Source organism: Stylophora pistillata, chromosome 7 (assembly GCF_964205215.1).
Source record: "Stylophora pistillata chromosome 7, jaStyPist1.2, whole genome shotgun sequence".
NCBI lineage: Eukaryota > Metazoa > Cnidaria > Anthozoa > Scleractinia > Pocilloporidae > Stylophora > Stylophora pistillata.
Genome location: NC_142525.1, coordinates 18,519,816 through 18,542,405, shown reverse-complemented (window position 1 = coordinate 18,542,405; position 22,590 = coordinate 18,519,816). Strand labels below are relative to the sequence as shown.

Sequence of the window (22,590 nt, the reverse complement as noted above, 5' to 3'; positions counted from 1 at the left end):
CAAGCCGTTCGGTAAATTTAAACCAATGAATTTTCGACCATTGCACATTTTAAAGACGTTTGGCTATTTTGCTTCATTCGTATAAATTCAACATTGTTATGCATAAGACATTATTTTTCACTTCACACCGGCATGCACTCGAAACACGACCTACCTCCTAGGACTTTTTGATTTTATAACTTGGGAAGTCCTTTACGCGAAAGCAGTATACATAGAAAGGGGAAAGCTGTATTAATATTCTGGCTGCTGGATAATAAGTAGAGTATCACATTTGCATTAAAATCCAATGCAGAGTTTGTGCAATTTCTGAATTTACTTTCAATACAGCAAGAGAGAATTCGCTACTGCAAATTCGTTCCCACACTTAAAGTGATAATATTCATTTCTAAACCTCTACCTGCCTTTACTTGATCTCACCTCTGGTTGGTCAGAGGCTCGAATTTTCAAAGGAAACTTTCTCATTGGCCTTTTATTACCTTGATGGAATCGTTTGTAGCACCTTTAGGTGTTACTTTAGTAACTGACTCAATCCGTAAGTAGAGAAATAAGTGGAAAATGGCAAGTCTTGCCAAAGCGAAAGTTGATAAAGTACCTAAATCTATTTTGGAATTGTTTTATTCTTTAGGAGCATCGATCTCTGCTTTGTCACCGTGAAGAAGTGCTAAAAGATTGAAACGGAGTGGTTTTTTTCCCTTCTGTTTTTCTTTCTTTTTAACAGAAACTTCTGGATCAATTTTGTCTTTCCACCCGAATGCAGTTGTAGTAAGTTATAACAAGTATAAGAGAATGTGGATATTTTCTTGATTCCAATCATAGTAGTCTTTTTATACTTCACCACCATAATCATCATCATCACCATCACAATATTTATTAACAATATTCTTCTTCATATTCATAAAATATTTAAACATTTATCTAATTGAAGAATAAAATATCATGACAACTTCTTTTCTTAACGCAGTTAGGACCATTTGCAGGAACCATATGGTTTTCAGTTGCTTACACAAACACTTCATGGTTGAAACAGACAATACAGGAAATCAGCAATGTTTAAAACCTGCCGAAATTCACAGAAAGTGCTGAAAAGAACGTAAATGTTGGTGGAACAGGGAACAACCCAACCATCCGCCCCTATTTTAGAAAATGCTCCTGACGGAAGAACACGAACACGTACCCTTTCCAAATTTCCGAGATGCGAAATATATTAAATCTATTTTCAAATAAGGGCTTGAAATGCGTTTTATCCGTAAAGGGTCTCAGTGCGGAGGAATTTTCGATGGTCGATGGTCAAAGATAAGCCATTCGAGGATGGACTGTTAACTGATTGTCGTCCATTTAACGATTAAGGGTTTTTCCGAATTACAGTTTTCACGAGAGGTATGGCTTAGGTAGAATTTCGTAAATACTTGAATATAGCTTTTATCTGAGCTTTTTTTTAATCAACCAAAAGTCTTCACGCTAAATGTTGTCCCAGGCACATTACGTGGCTCCTGTGTGAAACCATCATATATCTGTGTTAAACGAAACATGTGTGAGGAAAGATCTTTTCAAAACTACAAGTTTGCTGTGGTACTCACTTGTTCAACTTCAAAAAATGGCATTACATTTCTTGGTAAACAGCCATCACTAAGTGACCTACGGTTAATGTTTAATGGTCTGTAATTTATCAAAATGAAACATTCCAAAAAGAATGGATTACAGACGCATTTCCAGAAAAAAGTAAATCTGTCCTACCCCCCTCCCCCCCCTATTAATTGCTAACAAGAGGACCAGTTCAACTATGTATCCAGTGAATAATGAAGCCGATCGCCTTCTTGTGATATGCAGCATACCTCTTGACTCCATTTTAGACCACGAAAAGAAAAATTTCGAAGATGTGATGACTAATAATAGCAAGCTTTAGCCAAGTTAACGGTAAACCACACTGAGACCCTCATGTAACAACCAGAAGGGTTCATTTTTCAGCGAGGCAGCTTCATGACGCAACGATGTGCACGCGATTTAAGTTAGACCCTAAGTTCCAAAAATTATCCGCTTAAGGCAAGTAAGTTTAAAATCTTTCCTCTAAATATTCAAGGCTACATCCCGTTGAATGTTTTACCAATTTAAACTCAATGTTTAAACTCCGTGTTCGCATTCCCGAAGCCCATACTTTAAGTCTTTGTGAATAGTTAGAGGGGCACTCTCAACTGCAACAGATATTGCTGAGAATGCGAGGCGAAAGGAAACTTCTGTATCCATCGTCCACCAATTTAAGGGCGTGCGAAAATTTTTGGAAACGACTAAACTTTCCGGGGGAAGGTGAGGACAATCTACCTCAACATAAGAAAGAAAGAATAACCTCGGCCTAAAGTACATTGTCTTATTGTTTGTTGAAGTAAAATACGATGACTATTGTTCCGCTGGCGTACATTCTTTCTTGTTACCTCCACAGTCGGCAGGTGTTGTCTTTGCTACCTATAGAAACCCAAACAGATGACATTAGGTAAAAAGAGAAACTGGCTACCGACACCATATCTAATCCATTTAAGTATGAAATGACGGGGCCCTTTTCCCCTGATAGTGACGTTCTGTGGAAGTCGGTGAATGGAAATGGAATTGTAGACCACCCTCTCTGGCCACGTCCAAATCGTTATTCACATTAACTGAAACTAATCTTCAAAACATCTTATCTTTTTAGCAAATAAGCATGTCTTATCTTAGGAAAAATTCATACTCCTCTCAAAACCAATTACTTGTAAAATCTCAATTTTCATTGTATCTTTGTTGAATAAATTAAGGAGTATAAATGGCGTTTGACAGGTACAAGAAGGTACTACCCTATCAGCCGACTAATCCAGTGGTGCAGCGTGTCAGTAACACTGTACCACTGTTAGTGCGGATCTAGTTCTGGAATACACACCATAAAAATTGATCAGATAAATCAAAAGATGTTCATTTATTTGTTTACTTATTTATTCATTTAATTATATATTATATATCTATATATTCATTCATTTAGTTTTCTCGCTTTTTACTGTGTTGAAAAGTTGATTTCAACATCATCCGTATAGAAAATAGGCCACAGCTTTTTACTGGCCCCACTAAACTGAATAATATATACATGTGTAAAAGGAATTAACTTACTAGACACACTTTTAGATTACTATTACCTGTTACTATTATATTTCCTTCATAATTAAAAGCACAGCTGAAGATCTCGTCATTATGCCCTTCAAGAACCTAATGAAAAAAAGTAAATTTACAGATTCATACCTTTCTCAGAGCTTACCTTGAATTCAATGAAAATTTCGCCGACTAGAACGTGAAATTTCTTGTGATAAAGTTATCACCGACTACGAACATTTGTCACGGTTAAGGAGACTAGTGGAACAAGCAAGTAGTATCGCCATCACACATGAGACGTAACGAAGACAACTACTCATTTAAACACAGTTTCCTACCGACAGCCTGAAACAGCTATTTAAATGTTACAATTCTCATCTCTTCAGCCATTCTCTACCTGTCACTAGTAACTACACATTCCACAAGTTTCCATTTTGTACCTGTATACATTTTCCTGAAAATGGGTCCCAAAGCCTTCCTGTCTTATCACTACTTGCCGTAAGGCACCTTGTACCTTGAGGACTAAAAGTTATCTAAACATAACAAAAATATAAAATCCAACGGCGTTAAAAAGTTCTATTGCAGAGAACACAGAAACAAACGGCAATAATAACATTGGTGATAATACTAACTACAAAAACAACAATACTAATACAAATAATAATAATAATAATAATAATGATAATTTTAAAGGAACATAAAAGTTATATCGGCGCAAATGTCGACCATCATCTGCCTGTTAATGCTCCCCGGTGACTAAACACTATAAATACAAACATTTCATATTTATTTGATAAACGTTTTCGACTGCGTCCAATCATTCTCCCTCCTTCGAAAACGTCTGAACAAATTCTATACAACTTTTAGCCTACATTCTTGAAGTCTTTTCTAATATACGCGAATGCTTCCAAACGATACTGCCTGCATCGCAGATTGTTTATGTGCCCACGTTAGAATATATGAGGCAGCGAACCAATGTTATCTATTTCTTATCAAAAAATTTGGGTAAGTTTTGCTTAACTTAAGAACCACAAAGTAATAACTAAAAAGAATCTCATCATGTTCACTTAACCTGCCTTACACTGAACACCACCAGCAAACACTACTATACCTTGGAAATTTCTCCTTCGTGCCCCTCAAGTTTTGAAACACAATGATGAGTAAGAGCGTTATACACTCTTCCAGTTCCTGAAAAACGAGTAATTTGAAATACGAACAAGTTAACAAACAAACGAGAACCTAGAGCGCGAATACTAACTTTACTGTTGCATTGTAAAACAGTTAGCGCTTTGTTTTTGTAAGGCAAGCAGTGTGACGTAAGCTGTGATAGAAGTGTTTAACTTAGTCATATCATCTGGTTGAAATGCAATACTAGTACTTTCCAATAGAGTATACTGGCCTAAACCTTATTCCATTTCGATAAGTCTTCCTTAGATGGCCAAAGTATCATGTATTTCTTCGTTTTGCCGAAGGCGAAGTGACTTTTGAAGTGGAGGTGGCGAGTGGTGGATATATTTACCAAGGTGCTTGGCAGCTCGGTAAATATCCAATGCTAGCCATCAACACCGAGGTGAATAGTTGTCTAAAACCGTGCCACAATATAACACAAAATGATGACTTTCTAACTCGTTTACTCCTACAACGATTACAATATTATCGGGCACAAATCCCGCGCGAGTTCCTTGGAAGTGAAAAGCAAAGGTTATTCGGAGTTTTGGGTAGCCAATTAGGGGGCGCCTTCAACGCCATCCACTGCTTTAGTACATACTAATGTTGAATAATAATCCCCGAGGTCGCGGGGTTAAATTAATACTATTTAGCGGGCATGAGGCGAATAACTGTCTTAATAAGATGTTCTGCTTCTAATCAGGGTGAAAACGTAAATTTTGTGTTATTTCTTTACTTCAGACTTGTCATGCATCAAAGAACACAGACACGGAGTCTAGCGCATACATCACACGGTCAATCTGTACACTGTGCATGGCTAAAGCAAAAAAAAGCAATGAAAAGAGCCGTGTACGCGTTCGCTTGCAATAAAGGTTTCAACGTGAACAAAGAGTCAATTGTACCCTATTCAATGCAAAAAGTTCAGCGCTCCGGCTATAATCGCCCTGGGCTAGTCCTACACCTTACCATACCATGTAAACCTACCATCTGCAGAAGCTGTTGCTATGTACTGACCGGTCAAATCAAAGCACACATCCAACACCTCATCATCGTGACCTCTGCATAGCAAATAAGAAAAAAAAATACAATTATGCAACACCAAAGCTTTACAGAGTTCTTGATGGAACAGATGTTCGTTTTCAGTCGAAATCATAATAAATTTTAATCGATATGCAATTTGTCAGCGAAACTATAACAAAGTTCGATCAACATGCAAATTCTTAAGCGTGTTAACTTACGCACGACTGACACACAAGTTATGCTAAGCCCCTACATTACTCCCTTCTTCAATTAACTGGTTTTTTGACCCTATCATGTTCGAAGTAGATTTTGTAAAAGACTACTTTTACGAACGAACTAAGCAGAAACGGCTCCACTAGGAGATAAAAAATTTTTCTAAGCGTTCTAAAGCAGTGACCAACAGGGATATTTCGCAGTTTAATACTCGCACCCGATCAAAAAATATATCATGATTTCGACAGAAAAGGAATCTGTTCTGCCGTGAGGAAATGAGTTTAAAGATTTTGGGGCGAACTAGTTAAGGTGGGGGCAATCTTATTTTACTCCGGGGGGGTGAACTCGCGAAGATGGTTGGGGTGGAGGGAAGCGGCGAAAGCTCCAGATACCGTCATTCACCATTCCGCCCCTTCCCAGGTTGCTACTGAAGAAAGATCAAAATGACTTGATGAATGACCTTTTACAATCTTACCTTAAGGTGCCTATACACTGCCCTGTCCTTGAGTCCCAAATTTTGCATGTCTTGTCCTATATCAACAACAATGGTCTTTGTAAACACATTTAAAGGATATAAAAGAATCCAAACTACAAAACGAAGATTTCAAAAGAGCCAGGCTACAGCAAAGATAATGACAACAAAGGAGGGTAGGGCTGGTTACAACAAAATTACCATTGATCCAGTTACTATCAAAGAATTATCAAAGTTGAATTGAGCATTGGAAATTTCCCCTCTATGGCCAATCAGTGTATGTAAACGCCTGAAAGAGAAATAATAGTAACTTGTAGACGAGCGACAATCAATTCAGCCAAATATTGATTAACTATCTCTCACAGCCCTTTATCTATCCAATAAAAGTATAAAATGATTATCAATGAGCATTAGTTAGGACATGTATTGTAAGAATAAAATTAAAATAATAATTTATTATAAAAATAAGATGACTGATGCGGTCATTTCCTTAATTCAGTTTTTGTAAGTTGAGTTCATGAGGCAACACATTCTTCTCCATTCCTAACCTGATTGAACTAAATTACTGATTCGATCAAATACCAATACATCAGATGACATGCACTAAAGAAACCTGAAGAGATGCAAATCTCATCATGATAGCTCCTTAATATCAACACCTGTACTCATTTATGTCGACATTAACCATAACAATTAATACTTTTGCCAAGTAACAGGGCAGAAATAATGTAATGGGTTATTTCAGGGAGTAACCTCAACATGACAGTAGTACAGAGCAGGAAATTGAAAGCCACAAATATGACTGAAACAAAGAGTTGAGCTGATAAGACAGTTGCCCAAGAAATAAACATCAAAACTATAAGGTTCAAGTCACTCAAATCACTGAGGTGCCTCATATGTTGATGTCACGCTCTCTACAAACTGTTTGTAATTCGCCAGTCCCTCACAAAAAGTAAATCAGAGTTCAAACCTTGCCAAATGTATTTACATTTCAGTAAGTCAATGTCACCTCTGTTCACTTCATTTCTGAGTTTTACAAAACAATTTTTTCAATTTAAAAGTTGAAAGAAAAATTCATTTAAACAAAGTCTATGCTAGTCTATAGAACTCAGATGTGTCTAAAAAATGCATTGGAGAAACCAGAGAAATTCAATGGGTGAAATTTCCCCTTTTTTCTGGAAACAATAACTCCTTAAACTTGTTTTTTGGCAAAAGAATGACAAGATGTATACACACCATTGCACCACACAAAAAATAAACTGCCACAACTGTGAAACACTCATTTTCATTTGGATAGAGAGAGTTTCATTGCCACTTATGGTTAGTTGTGATCTACAAATGGTGCACATGTAATACATAACAAACCTTCCAGTTGCTGTATCCCAAACACTCACAGTGTGATCAAATGAGCCTGTGAGCAGTTGATCTCCAGTTGTGTTAAATGAACAGGAAATAATTTCTGCTGAATGACCCTGAAGATAAACAAATTAATTCCCTTTAAGTGTATTAACAAGAAAAGAAGCATGATGAGTTCTAATCTTACATTAGAATGTAAGGGAGGGAGCAGCTGTAACAGTCATTTGACTATCTGAGAGAAATATTGCTCTTTATTTGGAAATACTGAGTATACTCACTGACAGAGTGGATATCTCTGCTCCTTTCTGTACATCCCACAACTTAGCTGTAGTATCCATACTTCCAGTGGCCACAACTGTACTTTGTGGATTAAATGCAACACACACCTGAATCCAACATAAGGGAAAGTAGTGCCATAAACAAGTATTTTAATTTCCTAAATGTAGCTTTACTCCATGAACATGTACCACTGATTCACAACTTATCATTGGTGGTTACCAATTACATGCATCGTCTTAAGAAGAACAAAGGAAGAATAAGACTGTTTTGTACTTTCCTTTTAAGTCGTATCATTAAACATTATAAATTATATCAAACCTATTTGTTGGACTTTGATCATTCTCAATTTAAGATACGACAAAAGGATTTCCAAAAGGGAAGGAACAGAAACATTATGATGCCCTGAAAAACTGGTGATACTCTAAAAAAAATTCTCCTATGAGAGGTAGAGAAATTTGTGAGAGGGAGTATAGTACTATAGTCAGTGCAGTTTCAACACTCAGATAGTACTTTAATAAAAGGTACGCTCCTGAAACTATATAACTTTTATCTTCACAGTATATCCTAAAATCTACCACTTGCAGTGTTTCGAGATTCCAAAAAGTATACCCAAACATGAAAAACTGTTTTCAAATGTGCCAATTTTTACTACAGATGCCACCATTTTGAATTTGAAAACACTCCTATTATATCAACCAAAACACAAGTGCAAACAACATGTCATTCATCAACAACTTCTGTTGTAGTGATACCAAAACACAAAATGGATCAAAGTAAATCAAACATGCCTTTGCATAGCTCCAAATTGTTCAAACAGACCACTAAGATATATGAAGGGTGTAAAGACTTTGTTACTTCACACTGTTTAGCAGCCCAGGTGCTGAACAATACTCAAAATGGTGGCATTCTTCACTGCAACATTTGGACATTGAAAGACAATGTTAGAAAGGTAAGATTACCCTTTCAAATATCAAAACACTGTCAGTTTCAATGTCTCTTACAGAGTTTCTGAAGCATACTCCTTAACTAGAACCAAATCATAATTTACAATTTCAGCAGTATGTCCCTTGTAAGTATGGTAGCACTTCCCAGATTCTGCACTCCATAGCTATCAAAAAATTAACGGCATGATCAGTTGTGACATGATTTCAAAATTACTGCAATTAATGAACACAAAGATTGTGATCTTCAATTATACGGAAAACAGGCACATGTAAAGTCATTAGAAGCCGACAAAATGAACTGTCAGAATATAAGTTAGAAAATGCAACTATTTTGTGTAAAAGGCAGAGTTACAGGATGTTGATACAACCGGTAGTGGTACATGCATTACACTTTGTTTCTAGTCTGTAATCTTCTTTTAACGACCAATTTTATCTATTCTAACTAATCTCCAAGCTGTGAGACAATTTTTACCTTACAAGTCTTGTCAAATGATCCAGTTGCTATTTTGTCCCTGAAAGAGCACAAAAAAGGGCAATGTTGAGTAAATTATGGTAAAATTCATAATTACAACAAATTAGATACAAAGCAATAGCCTGGTATAAGTGACAACCTACCCATAGGGATTGTTGAATGCAATTGCATAAACAACATTTTTGTGTCCCTCCAATACATGCAGCTCTTCTCCTGAGGCTGTATCCCACACTTTACAAGTTCTATCATAGCTTCCTGTTATGAAACTAAACCAAAAAAAAACCCAATTCCTAATTCCAAATTTATGTCACCAAAATACTTTATCTGGTTAATCTTAAAAACCATTGCTTGGAAAACATGCATGCAGGAAATGACATTACATATTAACCTTGACAAAACTGTTCAGTTGGAATCCTGTGAATGGCTGTACATGTTTATCCTCTCTTACAGTGCCACACCTCAACTTCAACATGCAGACATATCTGAGCAGGGTTTAGTTCCAAATGGAGACTTGAATAATTTGCTGTCAGTTTTTCTGTTCTCAAACCACACAAATTTTGTGGATTTCACTTTGTCGGTTTGCAGATGATGGCTAAGAAATGTACAAAGTTCTAAAATGCTCATGCTGAGCTATTGTCCACATGCACATTTTTTTTGGCATAAGGTCCTTAGTATTGATCAAGATCATGGTCTAATACTTACAACTGAGCTACATCCTAAGCTATCTTTTCATCATTTTCAATTTCACACATTTTGAATACAAAAGGATGGAAGTGTAGATAATGGTCCATTTCCAAAACTGATAAATCCTTTAAATTTTTCATTGTCCTTTCCATCTCAAAGAGAGAAGTCTTCAGTTGCAGTGGTGCCACATTAGCAGTTAGGTCTGAAGAAATTATTGTGAAATTAAAGTCCAGTTGTGCTCTTTATAAAACCAGAAACAATGAAAAAAATACCTTGTTCCAGACTTGTTGAAAGCCACATTTGTCAGTGGAAGGATGTGAGCTCTTAAAACCTTCACAAAAAAATAAAAGGAAGGCATGGAGAGGGATTATGTTTAAGGTCAATAATATACAGTGTACAATACATTACAGTTTTTAGTACAGTACTGTTATATACTTAATATTAAGCTGAACCCAAAATGGTTGTAGATTTGTTCTCCTCTTTGATATACTCCCTGTCAAAAAGCCCTGAAGATTGATCAACTTACTGGGGACTTATTAGTAAGAGTGTTTACAATGTCTCAAATTAAAAGGATGATTGAAATAAATAACATATTTATTTTTTCTCAGTTCAATAGCAGGCAGTATTCGACAAATCATGTGATCTGATTGTTTCTGGGAGTGGGCTGTATTGTCCCATCCAGCTGGGCACTCTTAGCAAGTGGCATCTGTTTGAGTCACTTTGCAGGACATTTCTGGCTGCATTGCAATTTTTCAAAAATATATCTTGTTTTACTGGCTGGGCAGCTTTCTGCTCTTTCTCTCTCTCTCTCTCAAGTCACTTTGGTTTTCCACAAAAACTGATCTTGAAATAAATTTTGCGGTACTAAATTTGATTTTACAAAAGAATGAAACACATCCCAAAATCATTAATTTTGTGATCAAATAATCCTTCCCAAAAAGTAACTCAGAGAGTTAAAACCTCTGTTTTCTTTATGAACTATTCACTACTGAATTGTTCAGTTTGTGGAGGATCTTTCTGTAATTTGACTTGTAATTGTATCTCTAAATCATTCCCGTTCTTTGGGGAACATTTTGTAAAGTGCTAGAAAAAAAACATAAACATGTTGCTTCACCAGCCTAGGTTGGTCTGTATTGGGAAAAACTGTATATGGCCTTGGGCAGTATACAAGATCTTGGGCACAGTTTTCCTAATATGGGACCTACTGTCTGGTGAGTAACATATCTATCTGAATACCAATACCTTGAAAAGATAGAAATGGTGATCCACACTTTCTGCTTGTTTTTCTTTTAGTCCTGTTGAATTCTTGCTAAAGGAAAATACCCAAAAAACTGGAAAATAATTTGGGACTTTAAATAAACATTAATTTTATCCGACCTGTAAATGTAGATTACGTAGATTACAATTACAGAGGAGCATATCACTTCAAAATACTACACTGGAAAGTAACATCCCTCATAAAATGTAAATACTACACTGGAAAGTAAAATCTCTCATAACATGTAAATACTGCACTGGAAACTAACATCCCTCATAACATGTAAATACTACACTGTAAAGTAACATCTCTCATAACATGTAAATACTACACTGGAAAGTGACATCCCTCATAACATGTAAATACTACACTGGAAAGTGACATCTCTCATAACATGTAAATACTATACTGGAAAGTAACATCTCTCATAACATGTATTAAATACTACACTGGAAAGTGACATCCCTCATAACATGTAAATACTACACTGGAAAGTGACATCTCTCATAACATGTAAATACTACACTGGAAAGTGACATCTCTCATAACATGTAAATACTACACTGGAAAGTGACATCTCTCATAACATGTAAATACTACACTGGAAAGTAACATCTCTCATAACAAGTAAATACTACACTGGAAAGTGACATCTCTCATAACATGTAAATACTACACTGGAAAGTGACATCTCTCATAACATGTAAATACTACACTGGAAAGTGACATCCCTCATAACATGTAAATACTACACTGGAAAGTAACATCTCTCATAACATGTAAATACTACACTGGAAAGTGACATCTCTCATAACATGTAAATACTACACTGGAAAGTGACATCTCTCATAACATGTAAATACTACACTGGAAAGTGACATCTCTCATAGCATGTAAATACTACACTGGAAAGTGACATCCCTCATAACATGTAAATACTACACTGGAAAGTGACATCTCTCATAACATGTAAATACTACACTGGAAAGTGACATCCCTCATAACATGTAAATACTACACTGGAAAGTGACATCCCTCATAACATGTAAATACTACACTGGAAAGTAACATCTCTCATAACATGTAAACACTACACTGGAAAGTAACATGTAAGCACTACACTGGAAAGTGACATCCCTCATAACATGTAAATACTACACTGGAAAGTGACATCCCTCATAACATGTAAATACTACACTGGAAAGTGGCATCCCTCATAACATGTAAATACTACACTGGAAAGTGACATCCCTCATAACATGTAAATACTCCACTGGAAAGTGACATCTCTCATAACATGTAAATACTACACTGGAAAGTGACATCTCTCATAACATGTAAATACTACACTGGAAAGTAACATCTCTCATAACATGTAAATACTACACTGGAAAGTACATGTAACATCTCTCACAACATGTAAATACTACACTGGAAAGTAACATCCCTCATAACATGTAAATACTACACTGGAAAGTGACATCCCTCATAACATGTAAATACTACACTGGAAAGTGGCATCCTTCATAACATGTAAATACTACACTGGAAAGTGACATCCCTCATAACATGTAAATACTACACTGGAAAGTGACATCCCTCATAACATGTAAATACTACACTGGAAAGTGGCATCCTTCATAACATGTAAATACTACACTGGAAAGTGACATCCCTCATAACATGTAAATACTACACTGGAAAGTGACATCCCTCATAACATGTAAATACTACACTGGAAAGTGGCATCCTTCATAACATGTAAATACTACACTGGAAAGTGACATCTCTCATAACATGTAAATACTACACTGGAAAGTGACATCCCTCATAACATGTAAATACTACACTGGGAAGTGACATCTCTCATAACATGTAAATACTACACTGGAAAGTGACATCCCTCATAACATGTAAATACTACACTGGAAAGTGACATCTCTCATAACATGTAAATACTACACTGGAAAGTGACATCTCTCATAGCATGTAAATACTACACTGGAAAGTGACATCCCTCATAACATGTAAATACTACACTGGAAAGTGACATCTCTCATAACATGTAAATACTACACTGGAAAGTGACATCCCTCATAACATGTAAATACTACACTGGAAAGTGACATCCCTCATAACATGTAAATACTACACTGGAAAGTAACATCTCTCATAACATGTAAACACTACACTGGAAAGTAACATGTAAGCACTACACTGGAAAGTGACATCCCTCATAACATGTAAATACTACACTGGAAAGTGACATCCCTCATAACATGTAAATACTACACTGGAAAGTGACATCTCTCATAACATGTAAGTTGTTACTCAGGCAAGAAAGATAAATAAACCACACAATAATACAATTACAAATACAAGGCATAAGCACGAGGCAAATCATATGCTGGTTATTATCTGTACTTTCATAATCTCATACAGCTGTCTATTCACATTTATTTAATACAAAACATATTGACCCAAAAAAGTAAAAAAAAACTGTTGCTTACTTCAAAGGTTTTAGAAATTAATTGAGTGGTGCGTTCTTTTATTTACTCCTTCTTTATGAAATACATTCTTCCTGTTAAGAGGTTTTCAAAGGAAGCAAATGATGACATGACAAAACAGTTATCTCAAGATATTGGACCACTGTTCTTAAAGGAGCAGTCAACTCCTGCTTTGACAAAGTAAATGTACACAGTAACAACTTACCGGTACCATGTTTTGAGACTCCAAATATCATATAGACCAAATTGTTAAAAAATTGTCTTTTCACATGGAAAAAAAACTTTGACTGCAAGTGCTACCTACAGTTACTGTAATTATACACTCATAAAAATGGAAGCAGCCACTGCAGCTCTAATTATCCCTTAAGAATTTACTCATTGAGTTGAGTATTCTTTTTTGCGTAGCTTCTTATTGTTCAAACAGATCATCAAGACACTGAAAACAAGAGGGGAGATATCGATGATCTATTTCGCACTGTTTGTTTTCATTTTTAATTGCCATGGCTACATTTTCCCCAAAGACCAACTCTTATGAAGACTTACACTGCCAGTTTTCATCTTAAACATCTTAATAATGGATGCTACATGTATTACATGCATGTTTTAAATGGAGATATTTGGTTAAATGTTCACAGTATAGAAGAATAGAGCCACAAGCATTCCTTTAATGACATTCTGGACCTGTTACAGTCACTGTGGTATCTGATCCCTTGATTCCTTGATCATAAAAGTTTTCCAGTCAATATCATAACAACACTTGCTATCAAAAACGTTTTCCCTTTAAAACTTAAAATTACTTCATTCTAAAGATTAACTTTACTCAAGAAAACCCTCATGCAGGAATTTACATTACATAACCTTCATAAAACTGTAAATCCTTTTGATATTTCAAAATTTTTCAGTCAGGTTAGTTCAATTAATACAATAAAAACTCAAAATTAATATAAAAGGATACTAAGAATTAACTTTCTCACTTGCTCCATCTTTGAGGGTGTAATAAGGGGTTCCTTAGCAATAATGTCATCCAGTAGCAAATCAACATCAGACCTTAAACAAAAGCCCCCAAGAGTGTTATTCCATCACACATCTATCTTGATACTGTGTTGTTTGTAGCTATATCAGTACCATTATTAAAACCCTCCTGAAACATTTGTGTCCTAATGACCTTTCATGTATCCCTCTGTTTTTTTTTTTAGAGTAGCTCAATTAATAGTAATAGTTCCAAAAAAGAACCTTTGTATCATATAGTTTGACGAAATGATTTCGAAATGCAATATTGTAAGTAATAATGTCTGTACAAATATCATGCTAGCAGGAATATGTGTGTTGTTTACAAAATTACTTGCATCAATTACCTGATACCATGATAATTGTTTTTTAGACAATGACAAAAAGGTGTTTAGAAGGCAGGAAAATAATCCACTTCAAACAGTAAAAGTACCAGCTGAAATTCATCTAGACTTTGCACCTCCTTACCCAATACATTTCAAGCTACATGACAAAACATACATGTAATTTTAGTTTCATTCTTAATCTGTAAGAAAGGAAGATAGTAACCAATCATAAATCTAAAAAATAATTGCATATATCACTCCTCAAAAGAATATGTACTCACGTGGGTTTTAAATCCAACAGGTCTATAGATTTTGACTTCATCATGCCTGATTGTTCATACTCCAAAATTATTCCTAAAATCAAAGATTTATGCAGAAATACGAGATTAGACTAAAATGCACTGTAACTTCTCACTGCATTCTCAAATCACATGCACTCAATAAAATTATTTTAATTGAAGTCTGTATAAGTTCAAAGTGAAGAAAAGGTGCCTAGAAGTCTGGAGCTGGCCACAATAACTTTAACTTCAACTTAATACTTTATTTAGCACTCAAGTTTTAGTTACAATATTAACATAAAAAAGCAGGAAAGGATACATATATAAAAAATTAAAGGTAACAGTGTTCCATAGTTCGTGCAATCCCCTCCCCTGCCATCACCAGGGAATCAGCCAGGAAAATGATAGCAAAGGCAATCCAAAACAAATTAAATTTGGGCTTCAGTGACCTTAATTGTTTGTGTTTAAGCCAAAATCCCTCCAAGAAAGGGGTTTGCCATCAAGCATAGCAATTATAATATCAAGAGGAGCATGCTAAGTATTTTGGAATAGTGAATCAATATTCGAGAACACTCTGATACAGAGACTATCAAATTAGAAGTATAATTTCATAATACACCAGAACAAAAATTTTAGAAATTAAAACATTTCAATGGACTTCTTTGTCACAAAACTCTCCATGGGGTTTCAAGGCTGCATTTCATTGGTGCACAGGAGGACAAGATTAACACACACTTAAAGAGTCACTGACCATAAATATAAAAATCCACTAATTGCAAATTTCGTGATTCAGATTATTTTTCCCAGAGGACCCTTTTGAAGAGCAATTTTTAAAACCTATATCACAAAGTTCTATGATGCTTTGCAATCTCCTAGAATCGAAAGTTCAAAATACACTTAGATGGCTGTTAACCCCCCTGCCCCCCCCCCCCCATGTAAAAAAATGAAAAATGATGCAACTTCTGCATTTTTACAGGCCTCAATGTGATGTAATCCTGCTTTTCAATTCTGTGTGTTGGCTGAAAGTCCTTTTTTTATTTTTGAAAATATAAATTTCTTGTTGTGTTATGTTAATAAGTCTGGACAGTGACCCACTAAAAAGAGGAGGTTAAATAAAGGTCAACTCCAGCAGCCTATCAAAGGGTCTGCCTTTTATATTTACAGATCATAATATGGATCATCTTAAAGCTTTATCCTTTTAGTTGAATTCCTCTAATTTTCTATTTAGGCATGCCATAAGCAGTGAGTCCAGGTTAAAAAGAGTTTGGGTTTTTACAACAAAAATGCAATATAAATGGCTGAACAGCTGTCACAGGATAAAAAGGCCTATAAAAACATCTGGCGTATATATTTGCAATTCATAATATACATCTTCTTAAAGCTTTATCCTTTTAGTTTAATTCCTTGAATTTACTTTCTTGGCCTGTCATAAGCAGTCCTTCCAGCTGGAAAAGAGTTTGGGGCCAAAATTACCAAAAATGTCATGTCATTTGATGATCCTTAAAGATTGGATCATTTGTAAGAAATACATGTTGTAGGTTGTTCAGATTAGTCAATAAAATTCTAAACTAGTTTAATTTGTATTTCCTTTGTTTTACTCCGACAAAGAAAAATATTATTAATCAAAATAGCTTACAATGATTTTGACCTGAAATGCACTTTAAATCACAACATGTACAGGTATCTTTAGTATTTTCATCTGTTGGAAATATTAAGCAAGGTTTGATCTGTTCTTGATCCATGGTGAAAAAAAACCCCAAAGAATGCTGCTGATAATGTGGACATTTTTTGATTCATGTATATGCACAGGCAGCTTAAGCATGCTGTGTGTGATTTTGGGGTCTGAAGATCCTTAAAAGGAATACCTAACAAATTAAGATTGAATTTTAAGCATATGTGTGGGCTCTTAATAAAAGGAAAAAATTAAAAAAATTTTGAAAACTACAAAGGAAAAAAAAGCGAGGAATACAACATGTTAAGTCTCCTTACCATTTTTCCATAGCCACTTGGTTAGTTAGTTGTTTTAATGCAGTTTTAGTGACTTTCTTTTGTTATGCGTGTGTGCTACTGTATAACTGTATAAATATGCTATTGACCAAGCCTGAGGTAAAGATGGCTGGACATTGGCCTTGTTATTTTTTTTGTGTTTTTATGGACCAAAGTCCATAACAATGTGAAAAAAAAGAATGAGGCTAACATCCAGTTACCCGGCTCTAAAATATACCTAGGAAGTTTCTGACAATTCTTTATCCTTTTTAGACATCAAACTTCAATTGAAGGCAATGGTTTATGCACTAGTGTGTATTACAAACCTACTGACTCGCAATGTTGTATTCATCTTCACATCCATCTCATGTCAAGAATTCCATTCCCCTTTCTCAGTTTCTAAGGCTTCATTATTTGTGTGGTGATGACTCTGATTTTTTTGGACACATCAGATTCATTGTAAAAGTTTTTCAAAAAAACATGGTTACCCTGTCATTCATGCAGGTCACCATGGCACCCAACTTATTGATTGACAATCAGCACTACAGATGTGACAGAAGAAAAAATTCTGACCGCATTCCATTCACTCTCATATTTCATCCTCACAACCATGCAGTTATATCCATTATTCTTAAAAACTTAAAATTACTTCAAAACCATCCAGAGACTGGCACAATCTTCTTGCAACCTCCACTTATTCATTCAAATGTAACAAAAACATACTTAGGCAACTTTTTGGTCAGAAATAATGTGAATATATCAACCAAGTTGAAATGGTAAATTGGCCACCATTATGATTATAAAAGCTGACGTTTCAAGCGTTAGCCCTTCGTTGGAGGCTAACGCTCGAAACGTCAGCTTTTATAATCGTAACGGTGGCCAATTTACCATTTCAACTTTGTTGATATATTCAAATTATTTCGTTACCCCCACCGACGCAGCCCCAAACAGTTTCTTTAGAAACTATCAGCCTTTATATATTTTTGGTCAGAAGTTCATTTCAAACTAATGACCAACCCTGAACTTTTAAATGTGCTTGCACACAATGCAAAACTTGTCCTTTCAATCAAAATGCTGAGAAAATATCAGAACCCAAACGATCCATTAAGATTACTAATCACTCAACACGCACCTCCACAAGTGTCATCTATTACATAACTTGCACTTATTTCAAAAAGAAATACATTAATGAAATGCGAAGATGACTAAAGGACCGATTCCAAGAACACCTTTGCAACATATGACAAGGACACAACAAAACCAGTTGCTAGACACTTTAATCAACTCAATCACTTGAAGCAGCATACGGCAGTCTACAGTCTTTCCTTACATTTTGGTGGCTCAGAAAGCTGCAAAACTCTTGAAAAAAGTTTATCTTTCAAGTCAGCACACTTAAATATCAACAAATGCTTTTCTCTCTGCCAATTTATTCTTATACAGGATTCAAATGTCAATGCACATCGGACCAAATATACGACTCTCTAGGGGATCAATAAGAAGGCTGTTACTTTTGCCCAACTGCAAAACAACACTGTCCATGGTGTTGGTGCATGTAATTCAACTGCATGCACTTTGATATTCAATTCCTGTAGTAAGACCTCTTGCATTACACATCACTACACAGCCACTAAAATTTTAAATCAGATTCAGTTTGACATTACTTTAAATACCATCAACTTTGTTTATACATCCTACCCTTGTATTGTTAATGTTTACTTTTAATTCATCACTCAGCGCTCACGGGCAAGATGAAGTGAATGCTGTGTTCTGATTGGCTAACTGAGTGGGCAAGATGAGCCTGTCTTGCCTGCTCAGGATTGCTCACATTAATCCCACACATGAAAAAAGTAGAATTAGACCTACATTTGTAATTCTTGGACAATTTTGGCCATGGAAATGCAAAAAGAAGCAGAAGATACTCAAACAAAGAATACAGAAACAACTCCTGTGAGTTTGGTTACAATGAAATATATGAAGTTCATATATTTGTGGTATTAGAAACATATGATGCACGATCCTCGCAGTAGATAGCGCTATTTAAGCCATAGTGAAAATCAGACCTGAAAAAAAAAATCAGGCCTGTACGGGATTCGAACCACTGACCTCTGCAATACTAGTGCAGCGCTCTACCAATTGAGCTAACAAGCCAACTGGGAGCAAGCCGTTAAGTTGATTTGTAATAAACCCGTGAAAGTGTTAAATCAGATACAATGAAATATATGAAGTTCATATATTGGCTTGTTATATTCATATAACAAGCCAACTGGGAGCAAGCCAACTCGGCTTGCTCCCAGTTGGCTTGTTAGCTCAATTGGTAGAGCGCTACACTAGTATCGCAGAGGTCAGTGGTTCGAATCCTGTACAGGCCTGATTTTTTTTCAGGTCTGATTTTGGCTATTGCTTAAATAGTGCTATCTACTGCGAGGATCGTGCATCATATGTATCTAATAGCGCAGTTCAAAATATATGAACTTCATATATTTCATTGTATCTGATTTATCACTTTCACGGGTTTATTACGAATCAACTTAACGGCTTGCTCCCAGTTGGCTTGTTAGCTCAATTGGTAGAGCGCTGCACTAATATCACAGAGGTCAGTGGTTCGAATCCCGTACAGACCTGATTTTTTTTTCTTTTTTTTTTTCAGGTCTGATTTTCGCTATTGCTTAAATAGCGCTATCTACTGTGAGGATTGTGCATCATATGTATCCTGTGAGTTTGTTGTGCTACAAACACAGTTGGCTCTTTTCCCTGGCTCTTGAAGTAAATAAGTCATTCTTGATTCTTAATAAAACAAAATCTTTTTGCAATATAATAAATCTTTTATCAACCAAGCTTGTTTGGTCAAGATGGCTGGATATTAGCTTCATTCTTTTTCAACATTTTTATGGACCTTGACTTTGTCTTGGTCCATAAAAATATAGAACTTGGCCAACATCTAACCATCTTGACCAAACAAACTTGTTTAATAACACATATTTATTATCGAACTACACTCGTAGAGTACAAATAATGCTCTAGACAAGTACTCATTAGTTGTATTTTGACTTGCCCTTTGGGCTCATCAAAATATAGCACAACTCGTAAGAATACTCAGCGATACTACACAACATAACATCTATATCTTATTAGATGTTATGTTGTGTAGTATTAGATGTTAGATGTTCACAACACTGATAAAATATCGGGACCTTAACGATCCAATAAGATCACCGATCACTTCACGTGCACCTCCGCCAATGTAATCTATTGCATAACTTGCACTTATTGCAAAAAGATATACATCGGCGAAACAGGCAGAAGACTAGGTGACCGATTCCGAGAACACCTTCGAGACGTGGAAAGGAATGACCAGGACACATCGAAACCGGTCGCTAGACATTTTAATTTACCTAATCATTCTAAGCAACATATGGCAATCTGTGGTCTTTCCTTGCACTTAGGTGGCACGGAAAGCCGTAAAAATCTTGAACAAAAGCTCATCTTTCAAACCGGCAGTTTAAATTCCACAGGGATCAACAAACGCTTTTCATTCCACTAATTTATTCATGTTTTTCTCATTACCATGTTCCCACCAATAACGTAGCTCCATTTTCTGCCTTTAAAAGCACACACAACCCACAATTCCTCTATTCGCTCTGATGAAGGGCTAACGCTTGAAACATCAGCTTTTGTAATCGTTACAGTGGCCAATTTACCATTTCAACTTTGTCGATATATCCAAATAATAAATATATATATCACTATCTATCAATCGCAAGTATTTTTGTTATTTGCACCTGATATTGATTAGTAACATAAATTGAGTCCTGGTGTTGATTCCTTTTTGACCAATCACGCTATAAGAGACACCATTCCATAAACTGTTTCATCATCACCGTTTAACACTCTAGTGGTCAGAACCGCGCATGCATACATTGCATTCTGGGTACATGTCCCTCGATCATGACTTCGCAAGCCAGAGCAACAACAAACCTTGTGGTAACCGCAGAATGCAAGGCGTATTTTCGCTCAACTCCTCAGCTGTGGTTAACACAGCGGTCAAAAGGGGCTTATATTCGGTATTTCAGCCAAAAGTTTCCTTTCCAAACAAATACTCGAGATAGCTAACAACTACATTTCCTCTTTGCTAGCATTCCAAAGCAACTGATGAGCTCTGAACGATTGAAAGCTTCGTAATTTTTTTTTGATATCTACAAAATTCCTCTGCTCAGTTTTAAATGCAATTCTTAAAGTTACACAAATTTATTATATAGATATCCTCACCTGGTGGATAATAACGTAACAAGAATTTTTTCAGACGCATTTCCAATTCAGCTTTAGTGATTAGTTTCAACCTGGGTTTCAACAAACATTCCCCACTTACTCGTCACACTTACCAACTAACACGTTGAGGTGAGACTGGGTACCATGCAGGAGTGCTGTTTGGTCAGCGGGGTTCCATACCAGATACATACTGAATCTCTAAAGTCTCGTCACCCTCGAGCTCAGAGTCGCGTTGGCGCCTTGTCATCTTAGAAGTCGAGGATGGGATTCATTGCCAGTTACAAACGTCTGTCGCGGAGATCAAGACTAATTTTAGGATTAGTCGGAATTGCTATCGGTCTTGCGGGCCCATACCTTGTACCTTCGTTTCCAGAACCGGAGAAACCAGAAGAAAATATTCCATTAAGCGAAGAGGTGCAAAAAGCACGTCCATGATGATATAAGACTTGAATCATGAATTGTTTTTTAGGCTGTTGTCCTTTGGACATTAATCAAATTAGCGTTAAGAGTAACGTGATCGGACACTGATACTTACCAAAGCTTACTAGTATAGCGCCGGCACCTCCACGAGATTGCTCTTCCACCGTTTCCAGAATTGAAATTTTGAACGTTCGTCTTTGTCGAGGGAGGAAAGCAAAACCAAAATCAAATTCAACTTACATGTGATGGCCAGGTGCGGGAATTACACCCGAGCAACTGTACAGGAATGAGTGGCAACCGGTCAAGTCGCCCTAGGTCACGTCGCCGGAAATCAGAGTCATGTTGCCCGTAGAAACTATTACTTGTATGATCCGATCATCATTCGTACTCCCTCTCCTATTTAACAGTTCGATTGTGAGCTGAATTCTTTTTAAGCGTGACAGTTCACCTGAGTGATCCGGGAGTTTTCAATTTCTATTTTCATTTGTTCTGTCGCCATCTGAGGAGTTCGACTCTGTAGCAGGATACATGTCATTCCATAGAGGCAAAGTTTAAAAGAAATATGTTTGCCGCAAATTTTGAAAGTGCAGCTAAACGAAGTTTTTGTGTTTTGACAAAATTTTTGTCGAAAGCAAACGGCTGCTTGTCGTGAGATGGGTATTCAAGTCTATGAAGTTGTTAAATCTAGTGTCAGGTTCATCCAGTAAAAGGGGACTTTTCTTCTCCAAAGATTGACAAAATAACTCAGCAGAACGAAAATACAAAAGCACTTGATGTACTGCTTAAACAATTTTGATTGGACTACAGTTTTGACAAAAGCATTGATCTA

General features: G+C 36.1%; 1 protein-coding gene across 4 annotated transcripts in view; it reads right to left on the bottom strand.

Moving 5' to 3' along the window:
* Positions 1-849: 849 nt before the first annotated feature.
* The window catches only part of LOC111334629 (uncharacterized), a 22,752-nt gene continuing 1,011 nt past the window's right edge, over positions 850-22,590 (bottom strand). The window contains exons 1-17 of one of the 4 annotated variants that reach the window (XM_088726237.1): positions 21,455-22,590; positions 15,093-15,165; positions 14,433-14,524; positions 10,955-11,007; positions 9,985-10,043; positions 9,172-9,294; positions 9,029-9,068; positions 8,661-8,720; positions 7,612-7,719; positions 7,343-7,449; positions 6,179-6,266; positions 5,981-6,036; positions 5,257-5,330; positions 4,217-4,293; positions 3,546-3,638; positions 3,153-3,222; positions 850-2,457 (exon numbers count right to left, since the gene is read on the bottom strand). The exon at positions 21,455-22,590 is cut by the window's right edge and continues 1,011 nt beyond it. In XM_088726237.1, coding sequence (XP_088582363.1) covers positions 2,423-2,457; positions 3,153-3,222; positions 3,546-3,638; positions 4,217-4,293; positions 5,257-5,330; positions 5,981-6,036; positions 6,179-6,266; positions 7,343-7,449; positions 7,612-7,719; positions 8,661-8,720; positions 9,029-9,068; positions 9,172-9,294; positions 9,985-10,043; positions 10,955-11,007; positions 14,433-14,524; positions 15,093-15,165; positions 21,455-21,530 — 1,284 coding nt within the window. In that variant the 5' untranslated portion in view covers positions 21,531-22,590 and the 3' untranslated portion in view covers positions 850-2,422. Of the gene's footprint in view, positions 2,458-3,152; positions 3,223-3,545; positions 3,639-4,216; positions 4,294-5,256; positions 5,331-5,980; positions 6,037-6,178; positions 6,267-7,342; positions 7,450-7,611; positions 7,720-8,660; positions 8,721-9,028; positions 9,069-9,171; positions 9,295-9,984; positions 10,044-10,954; positions 11,044-13,682; positions 14,195-14,432; positions 14,525-15,092; positions 15,166-20,854; positions 21,000-21,341 lie in introns of those variants that run through there. The other 3 variants (XM_022940424.2, XM_088726238.1, XM_088726240.1) reach the window with 3 other exon arrangements.